Source organism: Penicillium cataractarum (genome assembly GCF_028827025.1).
Source record: "Penicillium cataractarum strain IBT 29864 chromosome Unknown utg000004l, whole genome shotgun sequence".
NCBI classification, from domain to species: domain Eukaryota; kingdom Fungi; phylum Ascomycota; class Eurotiomycetes; order Eurotiales; family Aspergillaceae; genus Penicillium; species Penicillium cataractarum.
The window spans coordinates 2,919,014-2,937,971 of NW_026622740.1; the positions used below are offsets into that span (position 1 = coordinate 2,919,014).

The following is an 18,958-nucleotide window of genomic DNA, read 5'->3' on the forward strand; positions in this document are numbered from 1 at the left end:
TAGCCCGGAACTCAGTACAGAGCAGACTCCGTTGTGATAAGCCAGTTGACTCAAAAAGATGCCGTGATCAAGGGCTTCCGATGGGTTGTCGCAAGAATCCCATCGTGAAGCTCCCTCGGAAACGGTACAGGCCATCCACTGACCTGAGCATATTGCTCTTTCTCCAAATTTGTTCCAGCTAGAGACACTCGTCATTAGGCCGCTCGGCCATAGTGAATGAACGCAACTGCACCGTATGCTCGTACAGGCAGTCGCCGAATGATGCCCTCGATAGAATCCACAAAAGCATTTGGAGCCCCAGGTTTTCTTGTTGCGATGCTCAATCATCTTAGCTGTAATGTTGTTTGCGGCAGCGATGTTTCGTTTAGTTTGCCCGTAACATGTTCCATCGGGGTTGGCTTGGGGGAAGAAGTCTGGCAGATGTCTTAAGCCGTTGGTTCTCGTCTCCTGTTGTTCATGAGAAGGGGGATCTTCAATCAAAATGGAGTGGAAGTTACCTTGTAGGCAAGCTCCAACTCAGATCCAGAGACAGGACACCGGGGGTGAATATCGGCCTCGTGGAAAGGAAACACATTTGACGGTTGATCGGTTGAAGATGTGTCGATGTCGTGACGGATATTGTGAAGGATCTCTAATAATATAGACATATTTCATGAACGTATCCTCTTCCGGTCGGTGAATTGTCGTGAGTAGCTTCTGTAATGACAGCAAGGAAAAATGAGCGCAAGTACAAAAGAAAGTCTTGGAAATCAATGCTAGAAATTCTCCGAGGCTAATATATCCCCAGAGTAAATGTTGAAGAATTTCCAGGCGTATAGATCACTTTCCATATTCCTCTGCGTATGGACATTGGGGTTCAACCTTTCGGTGGAAGGATTCCGCGTGGCTTTTGGCATTGCCTATTGTAGTAAAAGATAGCCGGGCAGCCTTATTTCTCTGCGTCTGGGCAGGGAATTCCGTCATTGTGATATACACTTCTAGCACGCGCCGTTGCTTGATTTCCGTACCGAATAACTCGTAGCAGTCACGTTCCTCTGCATAAAAGCAAGGGACCGTGTGGTCTTTGCATGTGTAGCCGCTTCTCCGGGGCTTCGAAATTCTCTAGGACATTTGTCCCTCTCGCGATATGGGCAGAGATGTGGCGGAGCCATCGTTACTTCATTGATGGTGGAGTATATAAGGAATGTATGCTGGACGGGGTGGGGGGGGGGGAAGAGAAGAGTTTAAGTGGATGCTGGCAAAGAAGTGAAGCTGATGTAGCTTGAGAGGAACTCCCCGGCTAGGAACTTTCCACTAAATAATTGACCAACGTTTCATTGTCCTCGTTACTCTGTAAAAATGAATAAATAAACAACGCCATTGACACCTCATGTAATCAGTGGGAACTTTGTTCCACTATTGATCCAGGCCATACTCCCTGATCAAGACATCCGCACAGGTAGCACCGGTTACATACGCCGTAGCCTGAGTATGATTATTCGTCAACACAGGAACAACGCTCATATCCGCAACCCGCAACCCCTCAACACCAAACACTCTGAACGCATTATCAACAGCAGAATCCTTGCTAGCATCTTTACCCATTTTCACTGTGCCAGTCATATGCCAACTCGACCCGGCATTATCCTTCCAAAACTGGAGAATATCCTCATCAGAGTTCGATGCCGGGCGCATAACAGTTGCAACGGTATCTTTTGAAAAGGCCGGGTGCTCGGTTAATTCGAGCAAGTGTCGGTACATTTCGATACAGGCGCGCTGATCGTAGGGGTGTTCGAGGAAATGCGGGTCGAATAGCAGCGGGTCATCTGGGTTTGAGGATTGGAGACGGACTTCACCCTTGGATTGCTGATTCATCAGGAATACGGCGAGACAGATGTAGCTGTAGTCCTGGAACATCTGGGGCACCTGCATGTGCAAGGGAAATCCGCTGGCTAACTCGTAGTGTGGGATGGTCTCCCGGTTCAAAAAGTCTTGGACATCGGCGGGGAGTGCTTTGAATTCCTCTGACGCCGTGATTCGGTCTGATTTGAACCAGCCACTACCGAGTTGAGAGCCGTAGCGGGCCCAGGGTCCAGTGCCGTCTTCGTTCCATTGCTCCATGGCCGCGGCCATCGCCTCTGGGCTTTGGAAGAAGGCGTTGCGGTCGTTAGTCTCCGGGTTTCGAGTAACAAGGAGGGTCGTGAAGGGGTGATCTTTGAGGCCTTGGCCGATGGCTGGTAGATCTTGGATGATGGGGATGTTGAATTTGGTGAGCTCTGCGGCTGGACCAATACCAGAGTGCATGAGGATCTTGGGACTGTCGAGAGATCCTGCGGAGATGATGACTTCCTTGGAAGCAAAGTCTGGAGGATGGTATTAGCGATGCTCGTGGTTCACGGAGAAGATGGAAAATGAAGGAGACTTACATTGAGTCCCATTACTCTCGACACCCACAGCTTTCTTGCCCTCCAAGATGACACGCTGCACTTGACTATTGCTGATGACGACGAGGTTCTCGGGTGCATTCTTCACCAAATCGGCTGCTGTAGTCCGCACGCCATCGCGTACAGAGTTGATCATCAAACTTATACCCAGCGGATTTCCCGAGTTATGATCTAGATTTCGCTGAAGGCCAGCTTCTTCAAACGCGTCTAGGACCAACGGCACATCCGCCTCCCACTCCTTCGCATATCCAATACCCAAAGCACCCTTATCGCCATGGTCTGCGGCCTGGGGAGCTCCATACTTCTGATGCTCAGGCCGAGCAATCTTCCCAGAAAAGGTCTCCAAAGCCTTAAATCTGGGCTGAATATTCTTCCAGGCGAATGTATCGTCACCCAATTCAGCAGCCCACTGGTCATAGTCATCCCTAGCGCCGACGGTGTACACACCAAAGTTGATGGCGGAACTTCCACCGACACATTTCCCGCGCGAGTAGTCGAGCTCGCGACCGCTGCAGTGCTCTTGTGGAGTAGTCTTGTATCCCCAATTCAGGCTGGGTTCCATGAATGTTACCCAACGCTTGCCGGAGACTTTGAGGGTCTTGTCGTCATTGTGCTTGCCGGCTTCTAGGAGGAGAACATTTGGCCGCTTGGCTGATTTGGCGAGGAATGATGCGAGGGCACATCCGGCTGGTCCAGCTGTAGAGGAAGGAGGAATTAAGAGTTGACTCGGTTAGATATGCATGATGCATGATGCATTATGCACGAGGGAAGGGTAACTTACCTCCGACCACGATGAAATCGTAGGAATGCGAACCCATGGTGCAATAGTATAGCCGTGTTAGACAAGATCAATACTGTTCAGAACTACCCTATGAGTATTCTGTGGATGATAAAAAAGCAAAAGAGCAGACTTCTTGTCCCAGGGCATCCTGTCGAGCTTATATGCAATACAACCCGCCACACTGCAGCTCCCCCTCTTCAGCTCCCAGCATATTCATGCACCATTTTAGACCCTTGGTCTGGGTTGTATACCTAAATAGGATAATGACCTATCTGATGCATGACCAGGATGCATTATTGGTGGAGATGGATTGGTCGAGGCGTCCAAGTTCCAATGAAGGTTTAGGGCTGACCGTTCCCCTCCCATGCTGGGACGGACGGGTGGCGATCGTTGGTGGGCCTGGTCGGACCGCTGTGCATTCTGTAGAGGATGTTGCTAGCGTGAGGAGGGGCAGTAGTGGATAGGTCTTATCGCTGGCTCTGAAGTAATATATTGAAATAGAGATGCACAAGAATTTGCTCTAGTTATTTACGGTATGAGATTGAGTTGTACGGGGGCTAAGGGTTTGTTGGATGAATGTACATACAATACTCCTGACTGTCATATACTTAGAAGTACTAGTTTAGTGACCTGTTATAAATAATTGGATATCTCCACAGTCGATCGAGAACTCAATTGGCCCTGGTTCACCCTGCTTCGCACTGCTACACGCCATGTTTAAGCTTATGGCTTGGCCGTTCGTCGGTTGCGGCTGGGGGCTGGACTCCTGATTACCCATCCACCTGCCTATTTGAGGAACAGAACCACCTACTATATGAAGGAACACCGCACCAGAAATTGGCAGGAGCATAGCTATCGCTTCAGAATCCTGTCTACTACCCAGAATGGCTCGGATGATGCTGCTTACGCTCTTGGGCTACTATCTATTTGCTTCCCATTCTACTCCGTATAATCAGGACGCTGAATTTCGCAAAAGGGCCTAGACTGGCTATTCTGGTTTAGCGCCTCTCTACGCGTTACTATTGCTGTGCGTGTTTCTATATAGACCCCTTCGTCGCCGCTCTAACTTTAGGGGATTACTAAAATAACTCCTTCTCTGCCTATTCTGACCCCCCGCCCGGTCGGAGCAACAGTATTGGTGGATACCCAGAGGAAGGAACTAATAGTTAGATCCGCTAAGATTAGTCATTTAAGCCCGTCCAAATTGCCAGCTAGGGGGCAAGAGAGCAATTCAGACCTATTAAGGTCCTATTAACTAACTTACGCGATGGTGATCACGAAACAAATCTTATTGTCATATTGGATTGACAGTATTGTCGGCTCAACCGTAAATAAGCCACGTGACCAAATGTTTATTTGTTTGTCCGAGGCTCCCTAGGTCTTGGCATATGGACACTCCCACTAGGATAGCGCTTGACAAAACATTTGAATGTACAATAACGCACGCCTTGCACTCGAGCAGAGTATTCCTGACCCATCTTGGAAGATCTGTGCATGCCTAAGGAGGCAGTGCAAATCAACCCAACGGGGCGGTGCGAGAAATCTGCTGTCAGCGAGATTTCTCTGCGGGGACTCAACACAGTGTTGTCACTACCTAATTTCCCTCAAACATTGAGTCTACTAAGAAAATTAATATTAATCCAAAAATATCTGAATACTAGCAACTCCAGATTCATTTTTGAATTAGGTGTAAGTCTAGTAATGCAGCTCCATGGGCTAATCCAAATATCCAATGGCTCAGGGCTAGGACTTTGCTAACGGCTTTAGTCAAAACCATGAACTTGAATAGTGCAAATCCGTTGCAAGCCTTCGAAAGAGCAACAGTCCAGCTTAAGTTTTGTCCTAATCGTGTTTGGGCTGTCGCAGGAGAGGATCTGCCGAATTTGCTGCCGCATGTAGAGACAGATGACCATCATATCGACCAAAATAAACACGAGCTGTGCACGTTCGACTTTTGCGAATATTCTCGCCGCGACTTCACATCTGTTCCGCAGCGGTGCGAGTGCGGAAAAAAAGACTGCAGACAAATTGGATACCAGTTTCCAAGAAGAATACTTGACGAAGCTGCGAGAAGTGGCAAATCAACCGCGTGGAAGCTGAGTGGACATGTCATGCTTGAATCACCACGACCCTTTATGGCAGTCTCACACGTCTGGTCAGACGGAACTGGCGCCGGTTCTTGGCGAGAGGGAGAAGTCAACGAATGCCTGTATAGGTTCTTCCGAGGTATCGCGGAGGAGTTTGAATGCGAGGGAATATGGTGGGACACGATCTGTATTCCACAGGAAAAGGCTGCTCGCACACAAGCTATACGGCGAATGCATATTAACTACCGGGACGCTCGGATCACTCTGGTGCATGACTTATTTCTCCGAAACTGGGAGTGGGACCCTAAAACTGCATGTTTCGCCATTCTCATGTCACCTTGGTTTAGTCGTGGCTGGACTGCTCTGGAGTTAGCCCAATCTCCCAAGGTCAAAATCATATTCAAAGGTCCTCAGGGCCCAGTTATCAAAGATCTGGATGAGGAGATTCTCGCAAAGGAAGAGAGTGGTGAGGAAATTGAGGAAGATGAGCACGAAATACGTCGAAGAAAAGCATCTCAGATCGTCCGCAACTTACGGAGGAAAATCACCTCAGTCAACGCGCTTTTGACCGTGCTAGTCTCACGCTATACCTCTTGGCCGAAGGATCTATCTGTGATTTCAGCGTTACTAGTGGGTGTTGAACCGCACGAGTCGCAGCAGCACACCTACATGCGCATAGTACGGAAATTAACTCAAGTTTCACCCGGTCACCTGTTCCACAATGCCGCGACAATGTCTGGGGGTTCTAGCTGGTGCCCTACGAGTCTATTTTCAATGCCTTTGGACAATAATCCTCCCTATAGCCTGAAATTCTCGGATACTGGCATCGAAGGGAAGTGGCGAATCATTTCCATGGAAAAAGCACTTGAAAGAAATTTCCTGTGGACCGGATCCCATCCACTAATACGGCACCGGATCCAAGATACCCTCAAGAAATACCCCGACCAGTGCTCGCTTTTAGCCGAGTGTGGTAGCGGACTCGCTCAGAGAGCCTTGCTGGTGAGGATTCTTTCACAGGCAGAAGAAACTTGTAAGCCCACTCGCTGTCAATACATCGGTGCGATTCACCTCCGTAATGAGATGGCATTTGAAAAAGTCGATGAAATAGTGATCGTTCACTCCGATGGCTTTGTGTCGGAACAGGAAGAACAGAAACCCACAACCTTTGAAGAGAAGACCAGCGAAGCTCTAAGGCAAGCAATATGGAGAAAGGATTACGTCGTATTCATAGAGCTGGCTGGGCAAGTTGACTTGAATGACCCTGATGAACTCGGGCGGCGGCCACTAGCTCTTGCTGCAGAACGTGGACAAGACCAAATGGTACGCGATCTGGTACATTTTGGGGCTAATTTGAATGCGCGATCCCACGATTGGCGAACCGCATTGCACCACGCTGCTTGGGGAGGCTCTGTTCAAGTGGTGGAGTTTCTCAAGGACAGAGTCGACCAAATGGCGAGACAAAAACGGCGATACGGCATTGCACATAGCCGCTCGTATGGGGTTTTTCTTCGTTACGAAGACTCTTATCAATGATCGCACCATCAATGCACAAGGCTCTAACAACCTGACACCACTCCATGTCGCATCGATGAATGGAGACTTAGAATTGATCAGCCTGCTCAAAGATGCCAATGTCACTAGCAAGGATAGCAAGTTTGGCTGGACCCCGCTGCATTGTGCTGCAGATAGTGGAAATCAACAGTTGGTGAAATCTTTGATCGACCGCGGGGCGCAGGTGGACGTGCAAGACCATTATCTCGGTTGGACACCACTACATTTTGCGGCAATAAACGGACATGCAGCGGTGGTAGATATCCTGCTTTGTTTTGCCGCCAATGTCAACGTCGAAGATAAATACGGATGGACACCTCAACGGTTCGCTGAGGCAAATGAACATGCGCCGGTAGTTAAGCTGCTAAAGCGCAATGACGCCCATATCCCCACCCGTGCCGCCGAGGCCCTTCCGAATGGAGACTGCTGGACATTTCAGCACTGCATGGCTATAAATAATGAACGAGGCTTGATCAAGAGATTGTTCATCAGCGATAGTGAGCTCTCTTTTGATAGGAGTGCTCCCTACGCTCCAATTCAGCTTGCAGCTGCGAACGGGCTAGAGACCACGATGCGCAAAATGCTCCGCAATGGCACCAGTTCTATCACAGCTCTGACGTGTGAAGGTGACACTCCACTACATTGGGCAGCACGACACGGCTATGAGACTCTGACGCGCATGCTACTGAAGATAGACGTAGATATTGACAAGGATGCCAAAAATCATGCTACTCTAACGCCTCTGCACTGCGCTACCGAAGAAGGACATGCGGCTACCGTCCGTCTGCTGCTCGAGGCGGGCGCTGACAACGACGCCAAAAACAGATGGGGTGAAACACCACTACATGAAGCTGCTGATGGAGGATACGAGGCTACCATTCGTGTACTCCTTGAGGCCGGCGTCAACGTGCAGGCTACGAATAACCATGATCAAACACCCTTGCATTACGCTGTCGAGCAACGACACGGGGCTATCGTGTCTGTACTGCTAAATGCTGGCGCAGAAAACTTGAAGGAGGCCAAAACTTCCAATGGTCAAACACCGTTACATGACGCTGCTCTCAGGGGATACGAGGATATCGTGCGTCTAATGCTTGAGGCGGGCGTCGACAAGGAGGCCAAAAACAAATTTGGTGGAACTCCGTTGCATTGCGCCGCTAGTCAAGGACACGAGGCTATCGTACGTCTGCTGCTTGAAGCTGGTTCCGACAAGGATGCTAAAAACAGGTTTGGTTCAACACCATTACATGAGGCTGCTTCCAAGGGATACGAGGATATCGTGCGTCTAATGCTTGAGGCGGGCGTCAACAAGGAGACCAAGAAAGATTCTGGTGAAACTCCATTACATGAAGCTGCTCGTTATGGACACGAGGCTGTCGCTCGTCTGCTGCTAAAAGCTGGTTCCGACAAGGATGCCAAAAGTGAGGTTGGTTTAACACCATTACATGAAGCTGCTCGAGCTGGGCGTAAGGCTACCGTGCGTCTACTACTTAAGACAGGTGCCGACAAAGACGCCAAAAACAGATGGGGTGAAACACCATTACATGAAGCTGCTGGTCATGGACACGAGGCTATCGTGCGTCTACTGCTAAAGGCTGGTTCCGACAAGGATGCTAAAAGTAAGGTTGGTTTAACACCATTACATCTCGCTGCTCGGACTGGGTGTCAGGCTACCGTGCGTCTGCTGCTTGAGGCAGGTGTCGACAAAGAGGCCAAAAAAAATTCTGGTAAAACTCCATTACATGAAGCTGCTGGTCATGGACACGAGGCTATCCTGCATCTGCTGCTAGAGGCTGGTGCATACAAGGAGCCCAAAGATAATAATGGTCGATCGCCGCTGCATCATGCTGCTGGGGCAAAGTATATGAGGGCTGAGGTGCATGAACGATATTTGGCTATCGTGCGCCTGTTGCTCGAGGTGGGCGTCAACAAGGAAATAGAAAGCAATGATGGTCAAACACCGCTGCAGGAGGCAGCTGCAGCAGGGAATGAGACATTTGTAGCGCTGCTCCAAGAGGTGGTGCCAACAGGGAGACCGAATACTCCAGAACCCAAGGCCTCGGAAAGTCCAGTACAATAAGTCACCCATGCAGTCCATATGATAGATATGCCATTATTTATTTAATTTCAATATCTTTCCGTCACTCAAAAAGTAAGTAGGTAAAAGAAATATTGGGCACCTGTTAGTTTGAGCCACATTGGTTTTCTCTGGATTCAAGCAGCCACGATTTTAACAACTCTGGTGTTAACCGGATTTATGGCGAGGTACCACCGTGCCTTTTGAGGGCCTTGGGCGAGCATAAACATTCTGGCTACACTTTAGTAGAGATTCATAAGTTGTAACATGTTCTGGCAAGCCCTCAATAATAAATTAAATGGAAACCCTTGAAAAAGAATTCTATGAATACGATTGATCAAAATGCTGTTCGCACAAGCTCTAGCTCTAATACAGAACCTATCATATCAGGGTGAGCCCTTAGCTCTCAAATCATTCCTCTGGAGAGCCTCACGCGAGCTATGCCCACTAATTATTCTCCCTTGGTCTTTTTGTAGGCAACAAGAGAAATTGAGGCTATAATCCTTTTAGGCACTTTTCTCTATCGTTTCTTGTTAGGAACGATATACATCCCGTCAAAACCTCGTAGATCGTTCTAAGATCATATTCTCGCATTCTTCCACATAAGCCGGTCCACTAGTGACGAATTTTCCAAGTGCCCCTCGACCGCTGAAAATAGCATAATCAGAAAGGCACAGGACGTGTTTGTCGATATGATCAGAGCTAAACAGCCCCAAATCGTAATATCCGGCTTCTGGACAGAGACAGAAAACAAAACTGTCAAGAGTCCACGCCGTCGGAATATAGGGCACTGCTTTGAATTTGACCCGCAGGGATCGAGACAACTGGCTCCACCTTGGAGCCCACCAAGAGACCCAAAATGAAACAAGACTGAAACCGCCTCGAACCTTGGAATAAGCATGAAACCTCGTCTATGTCTTGGTCGTCTAGATCGAACACGCGATCGGAAGATGAAGAGCTCGAGGCACGTTTTCCAGTTCTGTAGCTCGAACCTGTCTCAGCAGAGCTTAATGGACCCGCCCACTTGGACTCGAGCTCGATTATGCACATAGTTCACGAGATAAATTCTTGGACCCTTGAGTGACACCATCCAGCAAGTACTGCAGCGACAAGAAGCAGCTCGGATAATGCGGGTCGAGGCCAATACTCCCAATAGGCGACCGTTGCATCGCTTAGTGGTGGGAACTGCCGATGTGCCGGTTAAGTGGAGTTGATCGTCATGGCTGCCACTGACTAGCGGGTGACAACGGCGCGTCGAGTCTACCGAGTACTGTGTAAGGAGGAATACTTCGCCGTTGAGATTGAATAATATACCGGGTTGTCAAGTTAGAAAAGTCCGTGGGAGGAGGAAGACAAAATAAGAAGCTATGGAGCTCCGGGTTCCTGATGGACTGGAGAGGGTAGATTCAAGGCCTGAGCGCCAAACTTATTTGGTCAATTGCTTGCATAATAATAGCAATATAGGGGAGAGAGGGCGAGATTATCGTTAACTAGTCCCGATAGCAATTGAACTCGATGGAGTCGACCATTGCTCTTTGGGGCCTCAGGAATTAGGTGTCGGTTGAGGTTGGGATCGGTGGCTTGCCTCCACCGCCACAGTGGCCATCCAGGACCATAAGCATGAGCAATTGCTATTCTAGATATACGAGAATATAGTAATAGTATTATAGTTGCAGTTAGCTAAATAGTTAGAGTATTCAAAATGACCTAATTTGTGCCGTTTCGTTGCTAACAGGCTGTGTTAAACAATAGTGGCCCTGTATAGTACTGTTGTACTGAAGAAGGTAGTAGTACTACTCCAGATTCCCTCCATGTGAACTACTCTCTCCAATTTACTTACCAATCATGTTTTCTAGATTCCATTAACTTCCAAACTTCCAACGTTCCAGAATATCTCAGTGGCAAAAGACCCGAAAAGCCGTCGAGAACCGCCCCCGCGGAGATTTTGGCGATTTTCTTTGGGTCCCGAACTTTTTTCTTTTTGACTTTTTCCCTCTTTTGCCTCGGGGGAAACTTGGGCCTCCGCACGGATTAGCCTTTTGGTCGGTTGAAGTCCATTTCTCGTTTCGATTCTCTCTTTTAACCTTCTTCCTTTCCCTGCTCTCTCTCTCTCTATCTCGTGGTTATCCTCGAGTTTGTCAATCCTTCAACTTTCCCTCGTGCGGAGAAGAACGGGGCCCAGCACGAACCCACTGGGGCTCCTCTTTTCGCCCCTCCGCACTTTGGCCGTCCTCCAGACTCTTGAGATCGTCCTCCATTCCTCCGATCTTTCACCCTTCACCTCTTCGGCACTTCCACGTTGACGATCCTTTTTCTATCTGCGAGATCCGTTGCATTCTTGATTAATTGCCTCGTGTCTCTCTCCTCAATAACCGCCCTTTCTCCGACCACAGTTACATCCGAATCCGCCACGGGAGGCGACAGCTTGCGCGCGACCTTGGTATTGTCTCTACAGGTATAATTGGAACTTCGAATACGACAACAAGGAAGGGAAACATCACACACCCTTGAATCGCATCGGAACCTGTGTACTGCGCGATCTCACACCTTCAACCTTCTCTTCCCCCGCCTCTTTCTCGATTCCCATCCCTCCCTCGAGAGCGTCGGCTTCTTCGACACTCGCGTGGATGTTCCAATTTTAGCTCGCACATACAAACCAGATCATGGCGGTGAAACTGTCCTATTCGAACCCACGAGATACACGACTACGGTCTTCCGCCAGCGGGTCCCTGCGATCCTCCTCGCCTTTCTATCGTCCTACTGTATAGCACCCGCGACAGCCTCCTCTAGGCCCGCCCTGCGCGTGCGCCGGCATCGATGGTTGCCAGCGAGCTCTCCCAGGCCCCCGATGGCCTGATCGGGGGCTACACGGGGGGTAGCCTGCCCGTGCGCATTCTCATGATTGTCTTCTCCTCCATCGCCCTATACAATGCGATCGAGCTGTTTATACTCTTGTTTTTGACGTTTCAGCACTACCGTGGACTGTACTTTTGGACACTATTGCTTTCGGTGGTGTTGGGCGTGATTCCGCATACTATTGGATATATTTTGGAATTCTTTGCGCTGGCGCCGTTGTGGTTATGTTTGACCATGTCTACGATTGGATTTTATGTTATGGTACCCGGTCAGTCGGTGGTGCTGTATTCGCGATTGCATCTCGTGGTGCAGAGCCACCGGATCTTGCGGTTTGTGCTGTGGTTGATTATCATTGATGCTGTGTTGTTATTGATTCCGACTACCGTGCTTACCTTTTCGACTGCTTATGTCGGCACGCTCCCTATCATCCGTGGCTACAATGTCATGGAACGTCTACAGTTGGCCTGGTTCTGCGCTCAGGAGTTTGTCATCTCGGGTATCTATATCTCAGAGACGGTCAAGCTACTTCGACTCATGCCGGACAAGGATCACAGACGGACGAAGATCATGTACGAACTCTTGGCGATCAACTTTGTGATTATCATGCTGGACGTGGCGCTGTTGGTTGTCGAGTACATCGGTTACTACTCGTTGCAAACCACCCTGAAACCCATGGTCTACAGCATCAAGCTCAAACTGGAGTTCGGTGTCCTTGGCAAACTTGTCTCGCTGGTGCAGACTCATCGCTCGCAGCCTACTTCCTCGGAACACGAAGAGTATCCGAATTTTGTGGACCCGACTCAATTCACGACGGACGTGACACATGCGGCCCCGGTGGAATCGCGGAGATCACGAGGCATGGGAGCATGGAATAATATCTCCATGGAGAGTTTGCCGTCGTCGGAACAACGAATTCGTCCATCGACGAGGTCGAGGCTGTCTAGTGACGGCGATGATCCTTCTTGACGCGCTGTGCCTTGAATGACCCATCAACTCCAAGGTGCCATTCTTCATGGCAGGTTTTCGTGGACTCCCTGGACCCGGTCCTGTGACTCACAGTTGAGCATAAGGACCGGTCATCGCGGACTCGCGCCCATACACAGGGAGCAGGACAGACTCCCAAACCAAGGCGATTCTCTTTACGGACATGTGCTCGCAGTCGCACAATTACCTCATTTCACTCTCGCCGGGATCTGTCTATTCTCTAGAGCCCACAACTCCTGACGGGGGGCAGCGGCCTCATCACGATTGATCTTGTATCATGCTGCATCTACTGTTTATACTTGAGCATACTCTGAACCTATTCTTGGGATACATGTATCATAATTTCAAAATGTACAAAATATTCATTGATCGCTTCTTCCTACCTTTGCAGCACCAACGATAGCTTACTACGTGATGATGACGGAACTACCAAGCTCCACACCAAACGCAGTCAACATCTATCTCTAGATCTATATCCAAGACTCTTACAATGATCCACCAAGATGAACACGGCAGTCACCATCCACCACGGCCCCTACGAAACAATCCCACCCACCGCATCCCCAGGCCTCCTCTTCCTCCAACGCTTCCTCCCAGCCGCCGACTCCCTCAACCCAAACAACCACTCCATCCACCCCTTCTTCACGCCCAACGCCCCAATTCTAATCGGCAGCAACCCGCCAACAACAGCCACCGACGCGATCCCCCTCCTCCAAGTCCGCGGCCGCCATCTCGCGCATTTCCGCCACGAAGTCCATCTCGCCTGGGACATGGATTTAAGCCGGGAAAGTGGCAATGAAGACACCACCGCCACCACTACTGCTGCTGCTGGGGCATCGACAGTCGCCCGCGACGAAACTACCCTCTACGCACCACTTACCAGCGGCGTTCAGCTTAAACGAACGGTTATGTTTGAGGCTACCTCGGAAACAGTGTTTAAGAATGACCCCGATGAGTTCCCCGTTAAGTTACGGGAGTTTAATATTCTTGATCTTGAGGGCGGGTGTGTGGATGATTTGCAGATTGTTGAGATGAGGGTTTTTATGGATGCGAGGCCTGTACAGGCTCATGCGGCCAGGTTGCATATGGAGTCTGCTTTTGGGGGTGGGGCTACCCAGGAGGCGCCTGGTTAGTATTTGAGGGTGTTATGGATTGGCTTTGTAGAGGGGATAGTGGTATCCACGGCGGAATTTTCGCGGAATGGATATGTGGTATTTGGAGATTGGGATGATCAGTTGGGGTGGTAATGTCTTCTTATCTTGCGGGGGTTTTGCCGATCGGCAATGAGGGGTGTTTTAAAGGGAATAGCATCGCTGTTGGAATTGAGGAGGCGGTGATCGTCATTTTCATATTGAAGGTTTATCACGATGAAGGAGTCCGAGATCATTGAAAATGTTCGCAGTGCTTTGGCCAAGCATGAGGCGCGGCTGAGCGAGATCAACCAGAAGGTAAGTAGCACCAGAACAGTGGTCCCAGCCTATATCTTGTCGCTAGAGACATCTACTAATCATCTCCCTGCTAAAGATCTGGTCTAACCCAGAATTATCCTTTGAAGAACACAATGCCCACGATAACATCTGCGCCCTATTCGACGCCCTCGCCGCAGACGGGTATACCGTCAAACGCAGTGCCTACGGCATCAACACCGCATTCGAAATCAGCTACACCAACGGCCAAGGAGGCCGCACCATAGCTTTCAACGCAGAATACGACAGTCTCCCCGGTATGGGCCACGCCTGCGGCCACAATCTAATCGCAACAAGCTCCATCGCCTCCTTCCTCGCAGCAACCGAAACAATGCGCGCCCTCTACCCAAACACCCCCTACACAACCCGCCTCCTAGGAACTCCCGCCGAAGAAGGCGGCGGCGGGAAACTCCTCCTCATTGACGCGGGCGCATATAAGGACGTCCACGCCTGTTTCATGGTCCACCCATTCCCTGCATTGACAGGTTCTCCGAACTTACTCAGTGCGAGTTCCGACTCGGCGCAGTACCTGGCCAATAACAAAGTCGAGGTTACGTTCACCGGAAAACCGGCACATGCGTCTGCGGCGCCGTGGGAGGGTGTTAATGCGCTCGACGCGGTTGTAGCTGCTTATGTGAATATTTCCATGTTAAGGCAGCAGATTCTGCCGACGCAGAAGATTCACGGGGTCGTGCTTCGGGGTGGGGAGAGGCCGAATGTTATTCCTGCTTCGACGACGGTCGAGTATTATATTCGGGCTGAAACTGTGAAAAGTCTGACGCCGTTGACGGAGAGGGTGGTTAAGTGTTTTGAGGCTGCCGCTACGGCGACGGGTTGTACTGTTGAGTATAAATGGTGCGATTTGATTTCTCGGGAGGGTTTGGTATAGACGTGCTGACTATGACTTTCAGGGAACCTTCTTATATGGATATGGTGGATAATCGTCCTATTTGTGAGGGTTATATGATTGCCATGAATGAAATGGGTTACAGCACGATATATGATGCTGCTGGTCAGGAGGGTGGTTTGAGTGGTGGTTCTACTGATATGGGTAATGTCTCGTACGAGGTACCCGGGTTCCATGGCAGTTTTTATATTCATACCGATGGAGTCAATCATACTCCACAGTTTACGGCGGGAGCGGGTTCGGAAGAGAGTTTCCAGCGCAGTCTTTATTGTGCGGCTGGTATGGCTGTTGTGGGATGTCGGGTGTTGGGCGATGATGAATTTGCTGCTGCGGTCAAGGCTGATTTTGATAGTAAGGTATGAGCTGCGATCTTGTAAGGTTAGATCGGTTTGGGGCCAAGCTGAATCTTAGTATCTATTCGGTTTGAATTGCTCTTTACTGCCCTGATAGTAGTAGTGTTCACAAGATTCGCCGGCTGGAATTGGTATAGCAAAGTCCTTGCGAGTAGGATATCGGTCCAATTGGACTGAACATATAAGAAGATCCCGCGTTCATTGAAAGATGGTGTCTGTAAAGTGGATATCTCTCTTTATTGCAGAGTAATGGCTAGGTAAATATGGATAGGTGACCAAGCTGGAAGGGTCTTTCATATTCCAAGACAGAGATGAGTAAGAGGCAGGCCACCTCGAGGATATTTATCCGTGATCGATTCGATGGCGCCAGTTCCGTTGGCTGTACTTCGGACATACGTCTAGACGTGCGCCCCATCAGGGCATGATTTACGGACGTTAGAGAATTTTCACGTGGTACAATGTAGAGCTTGCCGGCAAGGTTTGACAGTGAGGCAGGATGAAAGGACACTGACATTTGAATCGGTGAGTTGGAGTCAGGTAGAGAAGTAAGTAAAATAGAAAAACCGCACTGGTTTTCTTGAATAGAAGTTATTAATCTTATCCTTGTGGTGGGAACGTCAGCTTTATTATTTTGTAAGTTGAGAGAGACCGATCTCAGGACGAAATGTCTTCCATTTACCAAATTGGGCGTAGTGCGATTCTAAGCATAACTACATAAAACTAGGTCCAACATGGCTAGACCATTAATTTTTGAAGTCGGTTAGCTTTTGGAGGATCTAGGCTTTCATATTGTGGGCCTGCCCCAGCTAGTTACAGTAGTTACCGTCGTCGCTCCTATAGAGGCCTCGCTGTTAACTGCACTGTTTCGCTCACCCTCCTTATTTACCTATATAACTCAAGGTCGAATTATAGTGTAACTGGATGATAATTCTTCCACTATTCAACTCACTCGGATATCTCAGCTGGTATAGGTGGGGTAAAATGATGCCGAATTGGTCGTCTCCACAGGCAGCCAACGCGGATGAGCTGTCGCACAAATAACAGGGCATGATACCGCTAGACCGAAAATGCTCGATGGGCGGCATTCTTAGTCTATACGGTCATTTATTGTTCCGATATTAAGCGACAGATCAATGTGATGATTGGACTAGTATTAAAGATGCACTAGCTGGGCTGAAGATCGGGAATCGTCTTGATATGCGAGCATCCTGTCAGAGCTCGCACGAACCCGTTATCTCTAATTGGGGAATGAAATTAATTAAACGTTCAGGCAGAGAATAAGGTTTTAATCCTCGAGCGAAGATGTCGTCTATTTGTTAAACAAATCGCTCGTTGAAAGAACAGACCCAAACACTAGTCCCATTTTTGGACGAGGATCAATAGAGAGTATCGACCTCACGCGCGTCTAAGGCCGGCAAACGATAGATGATTCTAACGGCATCAACACACTGTATCATACTTCTACTCTTTCCAGATAATCAATCTCATTAGGCTTCTGAAATACAATGCACTACACTAGACCTACCCAGTTCTAAGACCGAGAGAGGTGTGCTCATCGGTAGCCACGCACCTTCTCCCAACTCCATCCACTACGTACTATTCCTTGATCATTGAAGCCAGCATGGCTATGTTTAGCAAACAGCCCCTCACGAACGTGGGAATAGAACGCCACACGGGCGATGGTGCGATAATGTGATGATTCCTATTGCTCACTTTAACGAGGATGAAATCTGATAAGACCGTATTAGGTGATTGTTCGAGGTATTTGCCGATTGTGGAATTGAGCGTCGTGGCATCATCGCTCGATTAATTCCACGGGATATAAGTGTCTGTATGGAAGATATCGTAAGCATTTTGGTGCGAAATGGGGTGATCTATGAAAGTTTATGGAGATACGTTCGATGCTATAGATCGATGGAGAGCTATAAGGCGGAAATATTCCTTTGTATGCGATCCCAAACATATAGAAGATATGTTTTTCTAGAGGTTTGTAACCTAGTAAGGTGCGCTGAGTTTCCGAATATGGGTGATGCTGGGCTGCTGACAAGTTATTGCTTCCTATTTTACAAGTGCATATATTACTCTCTTCCGTATTGGGTGTCAATGGTACTCATACAAAAGGAACCCGCGTATTGATAGTATCCTATAATAATGCGTTGGAGATTCTCGGAAAGTAGTTTAGGCAGCGGGCCTTGAGTCATATCAAGACATCCTAACAGAAAATTCACTTCATGACTGGAGGATAAGTTCCCGATGGACCCTTATCGAATTTTGTCGAGCGCTCGAACTTTTCGAAGCCCAGTCGAATTACATAGCAGCTCAAAGAATCATCACATTCATAACTACCGAATAATTCCCCGTGGTATGAGTACATGATCGTCTTCGTTTCGTCATGGATATGCCGGAGTTTCAGCTTGAGTGGATGTATAGTTCGGTACAAGATTGTTCATCTGCCTGTTAGTAAAAAGTGGCGAATAGTTGATGGCATTGCGGACTGATGTTTCGGGCATCACCGATGATTCGGCCGACGGGGAAATTGCCTCCCGTACATTCCGGCGTGGGAGATTACATGATCATGGATTCGATACAAGATAGGATACAGTAGGTACCTGCGACCGATCGTATGACATTATTGTCTGCTGTGGTAATTCAAGGGTTCGCGATATAGGTGTATCGTTATGTCATTGCACATCATATCGACAGGGAGGAGCAAATGATTGTACTTCTTATTGATCTACATATACTGTACAGCACTAGTTCCACAGTGGTCGTAGTATACTCGTAGAAATAAACTGTCAGAATCCTTGCACCATAGCATGGATAGCGTGTGATGTCATCAGACGAGTCAGTCGTCGACAGACTTGGGTCTCAACCTTGAATTCCTGAATTGTGAGGCACGCCTCCCGCCCACCGCCCAGTCACGATGATGCACGCGACTCCACTTTCTTCCACCCTCCACCACTCAGCCAAGTCTACGCAATAACCTCCCTTGTACCGAGACTACCATCTATTGCCTCGGAGGTATCCAGTATGGAGACACTATGCCACCAGACAACAGTAGTCAATGCTCCTGTCAACGGTTCGCCACCATCCCTTGCAGCGGTACCGAATTCTCACCTCAACTCCGGGGCTCTTCCAATAGAAGCAATAGAAGGGTCCTTAGCTCAGCCACCATAAAGCTCTGCCCTTTCTACCCACGTCGTCCATAGTATTCCACAATGGTTCCCCGGTTGTCGCTGCTGGCCGGGTTCCAGTTTCTCTCCAATCTCCAGTTTTCGATCCAATCACCGCTATCCACCGGCGAGTGCTCCCCCAATCATGAAGCCACATTAATTCGCGTCCTCGGCTGCTCCGTCGCGTTTAACCAGTCCACCGGTGCCCATTCCCTGCCTCTCCGAGAGTGTCTCCGAGAGTGTCTGGGGCCTAGGTGTGGGTTCACAGGAGACCTGCACATCATTTCCTCTTTGCTCGGG

At 49.1% G+C, this 18,958-nt stretch overlaps 5 protein-coding genes across 5 annotated transcripts; 4 read left to right on the plus strand and 1 right to left on the minus strand.

Annotated features, from left to right (window-relative positions):
• Positions 1–1,395: 1,395 nt before the first annotated feature.
• Positions 1,396–3,241, minus strand: N7496_005565 (GMC family oxidoreductase; the record flags this gene model as incomplete). Its single annotated transcript, XM_056698494.1, has 3 exons — positions 1,396–2,342; positions 2,406–3,119; positions 3,205–3,241. 3 exons carry the CDS (start codon positions 3,239–3,241, stop codon positions 1,396–1,398), a joined length of 1,698 nt encoding a protein of 565 aa, XP_056557019.1.
• A 1,738-nt stretch (positions 3,242–4,979) lies between these two features.
• On the plus strand, positions 4,980–8,922 carry N7496_005566 (ankyrin repeats (3 copies) domain-containing protein; the record flags this gene model as incomplete). Its single annotated transcript, XM_056698495.1, has 2 exons — positions 4,980–6,611; positions 6,697–8,922. The coding sequence occupies 2 exons, from the start codon at positions 4,980–4,982 to the stop codon at positions 8,920–8,922; spliced, it is 3,858 nt and encodes a 1,285-aa protein (XP_056557020.1).
• Positions 8,923–11,736: 2,814 nt separating this feature from the next.
• Positions 11,737–12,741, plus strand: N7496_005567 (uncharacterized protein; the record flags this gene model as incomplete). Its single annotated transcript, XM_056698496.1, has 1 exon — positions 11,737–12,741. The coding sequence occupies one exon, from the start codon at positions 11,737–11,739 to the stop codon at positions 12,739–12,741; it is 1,005 nt and encodes a 334-aa protein (XP_056557021.1).
• A 521-nt stretch (positions 12,742–13,262) lies between these two features.
• Positions 13,263–13,892, plus strand: N7496_005568 (uncharacterized protein; the record flags this gene model as incomplete). Its single annotated transcript, XM_056698497.1, has 1 exon — positions 13,263–13,892. One exon carries the CDS (start codon positions 13,263–13,265, stop codon positions 13,890–13,892), a length of 630 nt encoding a protein of 209 aa, XP_056557022.1.
• Positions 13,893–14,126: 234 nt separating this feature from the next.
• On the plus strand, positions 14,127–15,494 carry N7496_005569 (M20 family metallopeptidase; the record flags this gene model as incomplete). The annotated part of the gene is made up of 3 exons (XM_056698498.1): positions 14,127–14,207; positions 14,284–15,080; positions 15,137–15,494. The coding sequence occupies 3 exons, from the start codon at positions 14,127–14,129 to the stop codon at positions 15,492–15,494; spliced, it is 1,236 nt and encodes a 411-aa protein (XP_056557023.1).
• Between the last annotated feature and the right edge of the window lie 3,464 nt (positions 15,495–18,958).